Source organism: Nanorana parkeri, unplaced genomic scaffold (genome assembly GCF_000935625.1).
Source record: "Nanorana parkeri isolate BGI_ZX_2015 unplaced genomic scaffold, ASM93562v1 scaffold1542, whole genome shotgun sequence".
NCBI lineage: Eukaryota > Metazoa > Chordata > Amphibia > Anura > Dicroglossidae > Nanorana > Nanorana parkeri.
Window position 1 is genome coordinate 233161 of NW_017307810.1, and position 16611 is coordinate 249771.

Here is a 16611-nt window from a genome sequence, read left to right on the forward strand (position 1 = left end):
AGTCTGCTAGACCGGCCCCCGCAACCTCATCTCCTGTTCACTCCGGTGGTCACAGAAATAAACAGGAATTCTGTGATGTATAAAAAATATTTTTTATTAACACATTGTAACAATTATATTATGTAACTCACATTGAAATGTTACCAGACAATCAACAACATTTGCATTATTTAAAGGAAAAAATATACTTTATATGTACAACGTCATTTTTAAAAAAAGCTGTAATTGTGTTTTCTAAAAAAACACTGCAATTTTAAATACAAATTAGATATTTTTTTCCCATGTGGTTTTAGAAATATAATCTTCATCAATTGAAACGTTCTGATTAATCAAGTCTGTGCTGTTTGGATATTGCAGCGCCATCTGGTGGGACGTATGATGACAGCGGGCTCTATTACTGTATTTACAAATTCTATTAGCTGAATGACTTCCAGGGTTATTCACAAAAGGGTGAAGAGTTTGGAGAAGGCCGGAGAAGTGAACAATCTAGGACAACATAGCGGATGTGGAAAAAGTCTCCAATTCCGCTCACTTTCCAGATCAGCTATGTTGTCCTAGATTGTTTACTTCTCCGGCCTTCTCCAAACTCTTCACCCTTTTGTGAATAGCCCGGTAACCTTGTTATTTTCTTCATCCAGAAATGCCCCTTTTTAGGCTCAAAGTATAATTAAAGCCAAAATCTTTTTATAGTGCTGGATAGGGTACGGAATGGGCACCAGGACAGACAGAGAAAGGGAATCTCGCTAGTCGGGGCACAAACAGCAAAAGAAAAAACACCTAACAGAGGGTACAACCATTCCAAACCATCTAAAACTAAAAAGAAACTCCAGTAAGATATTAGAGACACAAACTATTGCAGCTTGGTAATAATAAATACATCATTAAAAGTATGTTTTAAAAGCAAGCAGTGTAAGTACGTTTATGTGACCTGATAGCAACCGCTTGCATTCCCTGAAAAAAGTGGTGTGGGGAAATCTATGTAATTGAAGGTAAATAGTGCAGATTGTTTTGAGATGACTGTCAAAGGGAGTCAGACTTCATTCTGCAAAGTAATTAAAATGACATCCAGGCAAAGTAGCTAATACATAAAATTCTATTTTTTTTGTCTGAGGCTTTCCTGGAATTTACCATTATCATTAGTAAGAAGGAGCTCTGGGAGAAAAAAAAAAATCACAAACACAAATACTGTCTCCCATCGAAAGGGCCCGAGAGCTGTAAGGCAAAAAGGGTGAGAAAATGAGCCACCCTGACAAAGTTCATTTTACCCAATCACTGGTTCCACCCTGATGCCTGTTAATGGCTGGTCCTAAGGAAGGACTTCCCATTGGTCGGATGGATGGTCCAGACACGGGGTTCAGGCCACGTCTCCTCTGCTACCTTCCGCACGCTGACACTGGTGGAAGAGATGATCTGTGAGATGGGCCCACGGGATCGGAGGGACAAGCGGGCTGCCAGGAGTCCCATTCGGACACAAGTGTCAGTGTCCAGTTTCTCTAGCACCCCAGACAGAAGACCAGACATAAGGCTGCCAAGACAGAAGAAGATGATGAATGAGTATTATCACAGGACATACTGAATTATGGCTGAATCACAAACACATGCACACAGGAAAAATGGATAGATGGTTTCATGTTTCCCGAACTGTCAAGAGTCTCCTGACTTCTCTCAACATTCCCTACACACCTTTCCCTCCAGTTCTATCTTACTGAACTTAGCCACAAACCCCAGAGGTGACCAGAAGAGAGAAGCATACTAATAATCAATAAGAGGGAAGCACACTAATAAATCAACAAGAGGGAAGCATACTAATAATCAATAAGTAGGAAGCATACTAATAATCAATAAGAGGGAAGCATACTAATAATCAATAAGTAGGAAGCATACTAATAATCAATAAGTAGGAAGCATACTAATAATCAATAAGTAGGAAGCATACTAATAATCAATAAGAGGGAAGCATACTAATAATCAATAAGAGGGAAGTATACAAGTAATCAATAAGAGGGAAGCATACTAATGATAAGAGGGAAGCATACTAATAATAAGAGGGAAGCATACTAATAACAAGAGGGAAGTATACAAGTAATCAATAAGAGGGAAGCATACAAGTAATCAATAAGAGGGAAGCATACTATAATACGAGGGAGGTATACTAATAATAAGAGGGAAGCATACTAATAATAAGAGGGAAGTATACTAATAATAAGAGAGAAGTATACAAGTAATCAATAAGAGGGAAGCATACTGTAATAAGAGGGAAGCATACTATAAAAAGAGGGAAGCATACTAATAATCAATAAGAGGGAAGCATACTAATATACAATAAGAGGGAAGCATACTAATAATCAATAAGAGGGAAGTATACAAGTAATCAATAAGAGGGAAGCATACTAATAATAAGATAATAAGAGGGAAGCATACCAATAATAAGAGGGAAGCATGCTAATAATAAGAGGGAAGTATACTAATAATAAGAGTGAAGTACACAAGTAATCAATAAGAGGGAAGCATACTATAATAAGAGGGAAGCATACTAATAATAAGAGGGAAGCATGCAAGTAATCAATAAGAGGGAAGCACACAAGTAATCAATAAGAGGGAAGCATACTAATAATAAGAGGGAAGTATACAAGTAATCAATAAGAGGGAAGCATACAAGTGATCAATAAGAGGGAAGCATACTAATAATAAGAGGTAAGTATACAAGTAATCAATAAGAGGGAAGCATACAAGTGATCAATAAGTGATCACAATTCATACGTTTTCAGGTCTGAGCCCCCCTCTAACCCAGCTGTCCCAGGCACCAGGCAGTCAATATAATCCCACCAATCCCTGTTGTATGTTCTATGGGATATATTAGTATTATATAGAAAGTGATAATAGTATAAAGCAGACCTGTCTCCAGCTCCTGAGACATTCACAATTTCTTCATTAGAGATGGGGGCTGCAGGATAATGGACGGCACACAGATCTCCCCGTGAAGTCTAAAGGGGGAGAAAACCAACATGTACATAGAAGGTTATAATCCTACATAGTGGATGGGTTTGGGTACATTCACATGTCAGGATTGGACCACATTATTACACGTGTCCCATCACACTCCTGACCGGTAGGTCCCAATGTTCGTGTCGGGTGCTGCAGTGACAAGCAGATGGCGCCGCAATCATAAGCAATATAGAGAAGAGTCACTGGCACACCTACTGTGACATAACTTCATCCTTTATAGACGCAAGTCAAACATATCACAAAGCAAACAACTTTTCGGGGGCCGCACAGGGTCCCTTCATCAAGCAAACAATGTAAGGATTTGACCACATTACACCTGCATTCCCAAAATGGTGCAAAATAATGTCGGCATGTTCATATCAAGAGTTTAAGCCTAGCACTGTAAATCCTTCTTAAAACAGAAAGTATTATTCACATGTCTCATTCCAACACATTTCCTATAAATAAAGGATTATCCCTAATTTCAGGACAGTGGGCGGAGCCATGCAAATCATTCCTATATGCCCCAACCACCAGGTGCACATCCAAAACTGCTAATCCTCCTTTGCAGGACAGTGACTATAAGACAAGTGTGCACATAGATAATAGAGCAGGAGGAGATAAAGTGGATATCCATAGAAAATGGTGAAACTTTCAAAGTGGCAGTGCCGGTAAATGTATCCAAAATATATCCAAAAATATAAATTCAGCCTTTGTTACTACAACCTAGATTTTCAGTTGGAGAATAGGAAATCTAGATGTTTTTGTAGAAGTTGCCTGAATGATTGAACGTGCAGGATGAGTTTATGGGCGAATGCTGTCCGCACGGCATTACCACCACCGGATGTCGCAGAGGAACATATGGAATTCCGGTGCTCCATAGTGCCATCTAGTGGCGGTAAAGCAGTGTGAACGGTATTGGCCTCGCTTTAACCTGGGTGGAAGGTATATACATCAGCCCCTTTAAGTGTAGCCCACAGAGCCGAAAAGACTGAAGTAATCAGTTGACTTGTCTTGGATTTGGACCCACCTTGTCTTTAGGATGGAGAGACAATAGCCCGTGACAGCTGTGACCACACAGAAGGACCCCATGAGCTCCCAGGGTTACAATGACGCAGTACAGGTTCTCCAGAAGGGGCAATGACAGGGTGATTGCCATGTCTATGACATCATCCAATTCGCGTGGAACATCTGAGACAAGGAAACAACAACGGAGATATTCAATGCCGCCCTGCAATGGAAAGCAGCCCTGAACAGGGTAATAATGAGAACATCCAGTCTGATGAGACGAGAATTGAGGGCTGTCTGTCATTACATCTGTATTTCTATTCATACAGAATCCTTTTATGAATAGTGAAGTGCTGACAGACGATGGGAATAGAGATATCACTCTGTCAGTCATCTGAAAGGTCAGTATGATTACACATAGATAACTCGGGAGGTGAGAGACATTTTCCCTTCATACAATCACCGCCGTGAAAGGCATTTTTTAATTTGAAGATTTATCTTTTAAAGAGACCCTGTCATCAGACCACTCACTTCAACAAAAATCTTCCCGTAAGATTATATGTGCATAAAACAGATTATATTTACAAGGGATGCACCGATACCGATACTAGTATTGGGGCCGAAGTATTTGGCCAAGGAATCGTACTCGCCCAAATACTCCGAAGCCTAGCCCGATACTTGGGCTTCCGGTAATAGGAAGCTTCCTGATTGGCCGAGAAACCGTCTCCATGCTCCCTCATCACTTGTGACGAGGGAGCATGGGTTTCGGCCAATCAGGAAGCTGGGCAGCGTGTCATTACACTCCCCTGGCTTTCTGATTGGCCAGAAACCCGGCTTCATGCTTCCTCGTCACCTGGTGGTGACGAGGGTGCATGGAGACAGCTTCCCTGCTGATCGGGAAGCCGGGTAGCGAGTTATTACACGCCGCCTGGCTTCCTTAAAAGGAGAACTATGAGATGAGTGATTTCCACTCACCTCATAGTTCTAGCCGACCTGTGACAATGAGACTGTCACAGGTCGGCTCAGTAGATTGGGAGGTGAGCGAACAAATACCGGGTTCGCTCACCTCTTGATCCTGTCACGGCTCTCTGCCGTGACACGGGTTCGCTCACCTCTTGATCCTGTCACGGCTCTCTGCCGTGACAGGGGGAGGGGCTGGATTCCCCTCTCCCCGCTCCGATCTGCCAGCGCTGACTGGCGGAACGGACGGGGGAGGGGGCGGGGACAGCTGGCTCTGCCTCTAGATAGGCAGAGCCAGCTGTCACTTACGCAGCTAGGCGGATCTTGACATCGATGTCGGAATCCGCTCCGGCTGCGGCGTCCCAGTATAACGCGAGCTGTAGCTCGCGGTATACTGAGCTTAGGGTGACGGGAGGACGCTAGTTTGTGTCCTCCCGTTACCCTAAGGAGAACTATGGGGAAAAACACTGACCCCATAGTTCTCCTTTATTTGTCAGTATACATATAGAGTAGTTCTGTCTCATTTCGGGATGAATCAGTCTTAGGTGTGGCAATGGTATTTGTGAATTTACCGAAGTCCACCGAATAGCCCAATGTTCTGTTGATGGAAATGAGCTCCTTAACGTTCGGTGAGATGTAGGTTAAGGCCGTCCAGCTGTCAGATGTGAAGGGTTTAGAAGCTTTGTCTATATCTGTAGGTTCATAGCAAACTGCCAAAGAAATAAGGAGAATAAATGAAACAGCTGAATACAGAAATGAAATACATATACAGTATAAGAGTTTTATTACCTGCCAAAGGATTTTTATTTCTGTCCATCCAGGTAATTAGATTTATTCAGCTCTGCCACACAGCACAGCCCTATGTAGCAGGTGAAGGGACCTGGTCTTTCACTGCTGCAGTTTCACTTTTACTTACAAGTTCCCTCCCAACCCTGTGACTGGACAGTGAAAGGAGAAGCAGCGCATCTCTCTCTCTCACTCAGCTCTCTCCTCCTATCAGTATGGTTCCTTGCACTGTAGCACATTGTTCCTGTGGTTGGCCCAGAATCCGCACATTGTTCCTGTGGTTGGCCCAGGATCTGCACATGTGCAGGGGCGGAAGGGGGCGCGGCGGTGCATTGAAGTCAATAGCACATCCCGGCCACAGTGTGATCGCCCGCTCCTGAACGCGTGGCACATCAATGGCAGCGTTCCGGTCCTCTGTGGTCAGAAAAAAATAGTGCATGCAGCATTTTTTCTAACCGCACCGGACCGGAATGCAGGCATTGATGTGCCACACGTTCAGTTGCAGGCGATCGCACTGCGGCCAGGGGGCGTGGCTGCCACGCCACTGACTTCAATGCACCGCCACGCTCCCTTCCGCCCTTTAACGCAGGGAGCTGGCTGGGATGCGATCCAGTGCGTTCCAGCACCAAATCGGGCCCGCATACACTGTTTGTGGTGTGAACTAGCCCCTATGGAAAAGGACAGGTTCAATTTAAAAATGGAATAAAGTGGTACAAAGCAGCAATGGCTGATGGCATTAGGCTGAAGCTAACACAATATGTTGTTGGCTCACTGACCTGGCACTCTGTTCTCCCGTGTAATCTCACACACATACTGGATAGTGGACACAGGTACATTCCCGTCTATGCACACCAGGCGCGACTGACGTAAACTATCTGCAAACTGAGATATCTGGCAAAGGAGAGAAGGAATTATGGCTTGGTTAGTCATTCCGGGCAACAAGAAAAATAAGTGAACAGTTAGAGGCAAGCTCCATCCAAAACCTTTTATTTTCTTCTGGATAGTGCATATGTCAAGGATGTATTAATGTCTGTGCCCATGTTGGGGAGATTTCCTTCACTTGCAGTGAGAACAGGAAGCTGATTAGAAATCTCTCAAATGGGGACACAGAGAAAAACAAACACACTTTGCTAGTAGAATGAGGATGGAACATCCAGGAATACTTTTATTGTTGTCTGTGCCTTTCAAATCTGAAACTGAGAAAAAGAATTTGGCTAAAGTTTGGCCTCTTTCAGATGTGCGTTCTGATCGGGTCTGCCTGTCAGTTTTGTAGGCAGATCTGATCGGGAGCCCAGTGTTACTCTATGGGCAGCCAGATGTAAACAGACATGCATCCGTTCACATCCGGATTCCGTCTAGCTCCGGAAAAAAAAGAATAAGTTCTGGTGGACCCTGATTGTGACAGAACAAACACACATCAATAATAAAATGTTTAAACTGACCCTCACAACACAAATAGAGAACACTTATGATCTAGTCTTACTATACCTAATATTGACCCAGGTATGTGCAACCCCTATTTATGCCCCCCCACTGCCAAACCAATAGCTGGACTGAGAGTTTCTGTTGTTATTACCTTTTTTGCTATTGTTTAATTCTTTCACTATGTTACAAAGTTACCTATACCAGTGGTTCTCAACCTGTGTAACCTCAAGACCCACATTTGTCCTTGGCCATTAAGGGGTGACCCAAGTCGCACTGCAATGTAACGCACGGCATTGCAGTACCGTGCGTTCCGGTGCGGGCGATTGAACTGTGGGCGGGAGGTGTGTTTGGGGTGCCATTATGAGAACTGGAGTGGATCCTCAGCCGGGGGTCCAGTGCTGGGCTGCTGTGCTGTAAAGGAGCTCCATCCATTCATACATGCATTGCTTGTACAACTCCCATGCGCGCCCTGTAGAGGTGCCGGGAGCTAGAATGTGACGTCACTCCGATCCAGGCACCTCTACAGGGCACGTGAGGGAGCTGTAAGCAATGCATGTATGGATGGAGCGCCCTCATGGCCTTAGCTCCAGGCCATGTCAAGCTGACACTCAACGCCAGGCAGCATATTCTAGGGGGAGGCTGAGGAAGCTCTCACCTAGAAAAGTGGAAGTCACACCGCGACCCACTGAACACGGGGTCGCCACCCACTTTTGGGTCACGGCCCACCAGTTGAGAACCAAGGACCTATACCATATCTCAATGAAAGAACTATAGTTACCGAACATGAAATTTATAACAGGCTTGTCTCTATAAATACCAAAGCCTACAGAGAAACCTGACAATACCCCAACCCATATGCATTAGCTTCCTCTTTTGATTCTACTGACCCATCTCGACCCATTGTTATTGCTGTAGTGGTACCAAAGCCGTTCTGCTTAGAATTATTTACTTATTTATTGTATCTTATACAGAAACCTTGTGACCTGACAGTCTGTACTGATCGTTGTATAGAAACCTGTATGTTGTATGTTGTATAGAAACCTGTATGTTGTAACCTCTCTTTTGGAATACACACACACAAATGTAATGTATGGAAATCTGATCTCTTTTACACGTATATCTAAATTAACTTTGAAAACATATACAGTATTCTGTTAAAGAAAACAGAAACGAAGAATATTTAAATCCTAACACTAGGCAGCAGCTAAATACACAGATAAGCTACAAACATGGAAGCTGTTTTACGTGCCAAAGGATTTGTATTTCTATCCATCCAGTCCTGAGATTTACACAGCAATTAAGGGAACACACAGCATAGCCTTGTCTGGCAGGGCAGAAGATGTGATTTTGATCTCCTGCAGGTCTTGACCCCCCCACACCCTGTGAGTGAACAGTAAAATGAGAAGTAGCAGACGGATGAGCTCATCCCTCTGACTCTTTGCTCTCTCTTTCTATCAGCATCCTCTTTGCACTGGAGCACAACTGACTGGCTTCTTGTGCTGTTTCTCTTTCTCTCGGTCTGAGCTCTGCTGTACAGTGATTGCAAGAGGCTGATACCATGCCAAATTGTACTACTTGCATTTAAAAAATACAGTTAGGGGCTATTCACATTTGTCCATTTTGCTGCATGAAAATGCACGTCAATTAAAAATCCCATTGTTCCCTGTGTGGATGGCTGAGCTGAAGTTTAATGTGAAAGACAAAAGGGAAACTCTATGGGCCCATTCACATCTACATGTGTGTCTTACCATGCACAGATCATGCTGCATATGTAACAATGTAATTGATCAATGTTATTAATGAACACAGAGCTGCATTCATGTGTTCATTTTACATTTTACATCTGTCTGGAGTTCAGTTTTAAAAGCAGATTGTCTGAGCTCAGGTAAAAACGCCAGGAAGAGCACAATAGCATCTCTCGTCCCTGAGTGGCAGAGGAACATCAGCCTGATTCACACAATACCTTAATCCGGGATTTCATCTTCTCTGATCTCCTGACCTGCTGTGATCTCTCACCTCACTCTTTCCATGTTTCGTGTCTCACTTACAATCCCCCTCCAATCTCCCTGTCATCAAAGGGCTCAGCAGTCTGAGCAACATGTGTCATGTGTCATGCTGTCTGCATTCTCCGGAACCCACAAACAGCTTAATCTTTCCAAATCTAATAAGGTTCTCTTCTAATCTCCCTCTGACAATATCTGACAGTGCTATATAGTGAACTGACTCTCCACGTCACATATTGTGTTCCTGGTTTATCTGTAGGATCAAAGGGACACAATCTTTATTTTATTATTTTTTTGTTTATTTTGCTCAGTTTATTTTTTTAATCTTATTTAAAGTTTCTGTCAGCAAGTGTGTGAGCAAAATAATAATAAAAAATGACTACATCTCTGCAATACATGCACATTTTTTTATGTTATACCTTCAGAAACCATACAGAATAATACCTGTAGATGTCCCAGTAATTCAATGAGCACCAAACTTCCTGTTTGATCTGACAACACGGTGTCTTTTCCACTCTCAAGTCCCAAAGAGTGTTGGCAGCTTGCTGGACTACAGAACCTCTCCTACCATCAACTCTCTCTGTCCCTCTCCACAGCCAACATGCTTTATTTTCCAGCAAAACAATGCTACTGCCTTGACTCAGACTGTTGTAGAGAAAAGGCTCTTGGGAAATGTAGTTTTGGGGCATACCTACATGATATGGAATTGAGCTCTCAGCAGCTGCCCACATCACAAGAAGTAATAAAATCTGTTTCTTGCTACAGGAACCAGTGAATACATTTAAAAAAAATTATGTGGGGACAAGCTGTATAGAAGGAGAGGGAGGTTTGGGGGTAAATTTGAGTCATGGCTATACACATTACAAAAGTAATATGTATGTTGATCTATTCTGTGAAAGACAATAAGGGGAACATCTATTGGTCCTGAAAATATTGTCTTTCTTTCCATAAATATACCGTGTTTCCCCGAAAATAAGACACTGTCTTATATTTTTTTTTGCCCCAAAAAAACATACTAGGTCTTATTTTCAGGTGATGTCGTATTTTTTTTTTTATGTACAACAAAATTTACAACAATCCAAAGTTATGTTAGAAGTTAGTAACCGGCGCTATAGAGGAATATCGGCTAATGCGACTCTGCTCCCTCCGCCGCCGCAGCCTTGCTTTCTACAGCACTGGCCTCCTTTGCCATCAGGGACAGTGGTACCAGCGGTGCAGCAGTGAGGACATCAGACAGAGGGCAGCGCGGTAAAGTACAGTACCAATTACCGGTACACATTACAGTACCGTACCATTACATTAAACAGTGCCTTCAGGGGGACAGCAGTTGGTGAAGTTTGGTACTGGAGAGCTCCCTGTCACTGCACTGGCCAGAGGGAGTCTCCTGTCATCCCCTTAATACAGTATGCCCCTGCAGGCTGATACCATCTTTCCTGCTCTTCAAGTTCCCCCTCACATGCTACCAGCAAACTAGGTCTTATTTTCGGGGTAGGTCTTATATTACAGGAATCTTGAAAAATAGTGCTAGGTCTTACTTTCGGGGTAGGTCTTATTTTCGGGGAAACAGGGTAACATTATTGGAAGCATATTAATCTTATGCAGCCTTCTATTTAGCCAGCAGGTGACGTTCCAGTTTCCTTTCTACTTGTGACGTATTGTATCACTATTTACAGAACGGAATAAGTCATCAAAGCAGTGACTCCTACTTTAAAGATGGCTCAATGGGAGGTTTCATTCAAACAGAACCTCAAAGCCAGCTTCATCTGCTGCACATAAATCTCTTTATCTGACCCATAGTGCTATGGTTTTTGTATGTGTTAAAGGTTTATTAGTTAAAAAAAAAAGTTGTATATATAAAGCAACAGTATAAAAACGTTGTAGAAAAACAACTAATATAGGATTAACCCCAAAATCATAATATCTTCCCTTTAAAACCTCAGCAAAGGGGAGTGGGGTTGCTATCAACTAGGCATGATCTGTTTAGCTTCAGTAAGAATTGTATATGAAAGAAGCAGAGACAACATTCACATATATCCACATTAGATGTAAAATGGAAGATGACCGGCAATTCTTACGTGTTTCTCAGTAATCTGCTGATGGATCTCCATGTCACCCACTCCAAGGCTCAGATCCCCGCTGCCAGTAATGACAGCGCAGTAAGTGGCTGTACTGTGACCCTTCAGTTGTGCCACGCCTCGCATGTCCTGCAAAAGGAGGAGGAGTGTTGTAGTCCTTTTAAATGAACAGTAATACCACCTACCTTCAATCCAGAAGATTTGTAGAAGTGGACAGAGGTCCTTCACTAGAAAAACACTGCACTTAGCTAATCTTCATACAAATATTGACTTGTTGTTTCAGGGTATGGAGGAGCATGTGACCTCCTCCCAGCATGCACTGTTCTGGCCTGAACAGCCAATGCTCAGGCCCAAACCTGTCACATGAGGGAGTTTTGGCAGGAATTGGGCTTTCATTTTCAATTAGAAGGATGATAGCAATGAGGGAAAAATGAATGTCCACATAAGAAAAAAAAGGTCAATTATTATCATTATTATAATCCATAAATGAAGAAAATGCATGAGCAGTATGTGTGTTCATTATTTGAGTGAGCAAATCTTAGTTAACCATTGCAGTGCGCAGTACACACTCACCATGTGAGAGCAGTATTGTAGAACAGAGCGAGACAGGTCATCTTGCCCCATGGCAGAAATGAACAGAGGTCTCACTCCCAGCCGACTCAGGCAATCTGGAGAGAGAAGAGAATCCAGAGCAGAATCTGTAATGTCATCCAATTATCCAATTCTATTATCCAAAAACAATACACTAAAAGTTGCCAAATGTAAAATAAACCCAACAATTCTACTGTAAGCATGTAAATGGTACAGACATGATGTGTCTGGTACAAAGCATGGGAAAGATTTTTGCAATCTAAAAGAAGGGTGTTTTTTCCCAGTTTTGTACATTTTCTTGTTCCGTGACGCTAAAAAAAGTAACAAACAAAACCAATTAAAAAGTATTAATGGTTAAAAAAATAGGAATTAAAAAAGTTAGCCAAAAAAATAAATAAAAAGATAAAAGCTAATGGGTAGAAGAGGAAGAATACAATAATTTTGCCTGATGGTTAACGAAGGTTTTATTGGTGGTAAAAATAAAAACATATTATAAAAAAAAGAAAGAAAATGTTAACTTGTAAGTTTTCTTTATGTGATGTCATATGATCTACATATGATTGAAACATTGCTTAATTGTATTTACTCAATGCCTTTGCAGACTATCTGTGTCATACACAGGAGCGGCCACATTCTGACAACTGCTTCTACGTAATACAAAGCAATTCACAAAACTGTCATTTTTACAGCTGGTAATTGCTGGTAATAGCGCCGGGGGTGGGGGGCAGTTCCAGAGGGGGAAAAGCTGGACATAACAGAGGTTATACACATTTCCTTATCAATAACTAAAGAAGAAACTTTTTTACTTTAGATATACTTTAAAGCTATGTTTTCCTTTAAATAACAGCTGCACAATATGAGATATTTCCTTCTCCTGTTCCTCACCTGCTAGGTTCCTGCCCACACCGCCAAATGACTGGTGAACCTGTCCGGGATTGGTCTGTCCTCCAAACTGCAAGAATAACTCCCAATTATATTGATTGATACTTGAATTCAATACACACAGGAAACAATATGGTACAAAGGCGGACAAAGGCACAGGCAGGCATATTGAATGTTAAAATATATTTATCCTTACAAACCTATATCTAAATTAATGACAATGGCTTCCAGCAAAAACTTTTTACATTTTGATTTGGATAGGGAGGAGAAGAATAGAGTGTCTGACAGTGTGTGAGTTTTAAGAGTAAGATAAGGAGAGAGAGGGAGAGAGAGAGCGAGAGGTCAGAGGCCTGGTTCACACATGGGCATTTTACAGCGCGTTCCTACACGCTGTAAAACACTCAACATGTAAAAACCAATGATTGCCTATGGGCATGGTTCCCACCTGGGCGTTTTACAGCGCGTTGGAACGCGCTGTATAACGCCCTACGCCCAAAGAAATACAGGAGCTTCTTTGGGGCGTATTTGCCGTGCATATCCTTTGGGATACAGCCGGATAGCCCTCGGAAACGCGGTAAAAACGCGTGGCACGAAACACGCGGCAAACGCGCATTTCCGTACGCCTAGGTGTGAACCCAGCCTTAAGGGGGAAGATGAAAGAGCGAGAGAAAGCGAAATATAGAAGAGAGCAAGAGAAATCAGAGACAGAGAAAAGAGACATATGATTTTAAACTAAAATGAGTAAATGAAAAAGGGAGAGAAATAAGGAGTGAGATAGAGAAATATGAAAGTGGGATCAAAAAGAGGGAAAAGAGGTGAAAAATGTGGTTAGAGAGAAATTATAGAGATTAGAGAAAGTGATATAAGAGAGTGAAAGAGAGAGAAAAATAGAGAGGGATTAGATAAAGAAATGGATATTAGAGAGAGAGAAAAATCAGAGAAAGAAAAATAAGAAAGAGCTTAATTGTAAAGATATGAGAGAGTTTAGAGAGAAATGTTAGAGATTTTAAAGGGAAAGATATGATAGAGATTGGAGAGAGAGAGAGAGAGAGAGAGATTAGAGTAATATAGGAGAGAGAGAGCAAGATATAACAGAGAAGAAAGCAAGTGAGACGTCAGAGAGGGTGAAAAGAGAGATGAAAAACAGAGTATAGTCAGAGAGAAATGATAGAGATAGAGGAAGAGAGATTAGAGAGGAAGGAAGGAGGTCAGAGAAAGATTTATAAGAGAAAAAAAAGAGAAGGATTAGAGAAAGAGAGAGGGGGATATTAGAGCGACGAAGAGAGAGAGAAATAGAGAGCGAGACAGAAAAATATGAGAAAGAAGAGAAAAAGAAATGAAAATAGAGTGTGATTTGAAAGAAATGAGAGAGAGAGGGGGAGAGAGAGAGAGTTTAGAGAATAAGATATAAGAGAGATAGAGAAAAGAGGTAGATAGGTAAAAAGTCTTCTTTCAAAGCAGCCTTAAAGGGGTTACAAAGTGCCCCGTGGGGGGGTTACATTGTAATTGCTCATCAGCGTGACACTTATTAAATTCATGTTTTATAAGTTGTTTAAAAAATCAATTCCTCTTCCTGTTTAATAAATATAGTTTCCCTAGACCTCTCCCTCATGTTTCTCATCATTTTTAATAAGTGTCCTATTTTTACAGAGTATGGGAATTTTTTTTTATGGTTGTTTTCTTGAGAAAATCTGAACATGAAAGTATTCTTACAACAAATGCCAGCTTATATTTTTGGCATTGGGTTGCTGGCAGGAAATCCACTGTGCCCACCACTAAGTACTGGCAGATGAAGACTCCTTTAATTATTCAGTTTATGCAAACATAATATTTTAGTTGCACACTGGTGGGCACCCCATTGAGGATGGATGGATGGATGGAGTGGGGAAGAGATTACTCTGCCAGAGTCCCTTGACCGAATTAAACTTAACCCATTCAGGGCTTACATCCATACTCCCAAACACATCAACCCGCACAAACCCCCCTTCCTCCTCAACTAGGTCTGATACTTACTTTCCATTCACTCCCTCACTGCCCAATCTGCAAGTAACATACACTTGCAGTTAAAGTCTTTTTCCCCTTTTCTTTCTCAATACAGCTCCTGATACCTGAGCAGCCAATAGCCAGGCCCAAGCATTGTTATGTTGGGATGGAAAGAGGGTTCTAAGACCTGCATAACCTAGTCAGAGCTTACATAGGCCTGAGGACTCTCCAACCGCCCCTAGCTGGTGATTGGACGCTCTGGTAGCCCCCTTTTCTTGGATATCTGGAAGGTTTATAGGGTGGTGGAGAGAACAAGGAGGGCATGCATGAGCAGTTGTGTGGAGGGGAATAAGGTGAATCATTTACTTTTGAATGAACACAGCACAGGTTTACTTTAGAAAGCTAGTGATGATTCTATACTTGCATCTATCCATAAAAGTAAAATCAGCTTCGGGTGGACTGACCCTTCAATAACAGACAACTATAAAATCCACTTATTATAATTCTTTTTAGGTTGCAAATAATTTACACCTGCCGTTCCATGTCCTTGTTACTTTAGGATTGTTGTAGATGTAGAATATACAGTAACATATCCATACCTCCATTTTATCCTGAGATGCCTTTGCAATAAAGTCCACATTGATGCCACCAATTACCACCTGGAAAGGATTGAGGCAATATTACTACATCAACTTTGCAAAATCTTATAATGCTTACTATTTTCTAGGCTTTACTTTGATAGATTTTAATACACTTTCTAAAAAGTAGATGGCTTTTGTTGCATTTGATTCTTGTAGAACTTAAAGACGCCTCCCAAAATTAGTGACAAGTCCGCTTTTGTTTCATAAGATAAGAATACAGAGATGCCTCACCGGCTTGGAATCCTGGTTCTCATCGGTCTGTCTTTCCTGCTGGCGGGTGTCTTTCCTTATGCCCCCTTTGGGTTTTTGAATCTGGCTGAGGGCTGCGGCAATGCGACTTCCCACCTTGGCATTATTCTTTACGAGAGCAATATCTTTGCAGAGGATAAGGAAATAGATCTGCATATAACCGATGGCTCTTTTTCTGTGAGTTAGGATGTTTTATTTCAAGACAGTTCCTTTAGGAGCAGAAGATCTTCTCTTTAGAAAAACTAAAAGGGTCATTTGTGTGTGTGTCTAGGTTATCTTGCAATAATGTAAATAACATCAACATGCCTTATTCTGGTAAAACTTTGCTTTGAGCATGTATTTGAAAACTAAAGTTTATTCTGCTTGTATTTTGCCTTCCCTGGTTCACCCTCATCAACATGCTAATGAAATGTTTAAATAATACCATGTTTTCATTACATACCTTATTTTAGACACAGTGATCACTAAAGCCGGATATACACACTTCGAATTCGATGCATGGGTGGGTAGGTGTCTGATCAGTATCCCTCGATCAGCTGATTGAAGAAGCATGTCAGAAAATTGTCAGCCGAACAGAGCTGGTAGCCAATGAGCTTCCAGCTCTGTACAGGTACTCTGACAGCAGCCAGAGGTCGCTGTCAGAATACAAAGGGAACAGCAGGAGATTCCTCAATCAACGCTCCTAAGCATTGATGGAGGCTTCAGTCTCTGTTCAGCTCTATGCTATTCAAACAGATCATGGCTGGTGGAAGGGGTTGTACGTAGCTTTCTGAAAACATCACAGCACCCTGCCTCAGTACACCTCTAAAAAACCATCAGCCCTGATGCAAGCAGTGAGCTGGCTCTTCGGATGAGTTATGCAAATATTAAAAAACAAAAACAAAATGCCTTCATGGGCAGGTGTCATTCTGGAGGAGTGGGCATTCCTAGGCAGACTGTGTGCAAGCACACCGTCCTAGGTAAAGCCCACATGTGATGCTGAGTCTCCAAGAGTGAAAAAACTGAAATGTAATTATTGAAAGG

At 42.0% G+C, this 16611-nt stretch overlaps 1 protein-coding gene across 2 annotated transcripts in view; it reads right to left on the bottom strand.

The window, feature by feature from the left end:
* Positions 1-1227: 1227 nt before the first annotated feature.
* The window catches only part of LOC108798720 (pseudouridine-metabolizing bifunctional protein C1861.05-like), a 37053-nt gene continuing 21669 nt past the window's right edge, over positions 1228-16611 (bottom strand). For both annotated transcript variants that reach the window (XM_018570498.1, XM_018570499.1), the window contains 10 exons: positions 15571-15713; positions 15298-15357; positions 12719-12785; positions 11816-11910; positions 11243-11371; positions 6516-6630; positions 5526-5663; positions 4016-4176; positions 2896-2984; positions 1228-1525 (listed from right to left, as the gene is read on the bottom strand). In XM_018570498.1, the coding sequence (XP_018426000.1) occupies positions 1294-1525; positions 2896-2984; positions 4016-4176; positions 5526-5663; positions 6516-6630; positions 11243-11371; positions 11816-11910; positions 12719-12785; positions 15298-15357; positions 15571-15713 (1229 nt within the window). In that variant the 3' untranslated portion in view covers positions 1228-1293. The remainder of the gene's footprint in view (positions 1526-2895; positions 2985-4015; positions 4177-5525; positions 5664-6515; positions 6631-11242; positions 11372-11815; positions 11911-12718; positions 12786-15297; positions 15358-15570; positions 15714-16611) is intronic.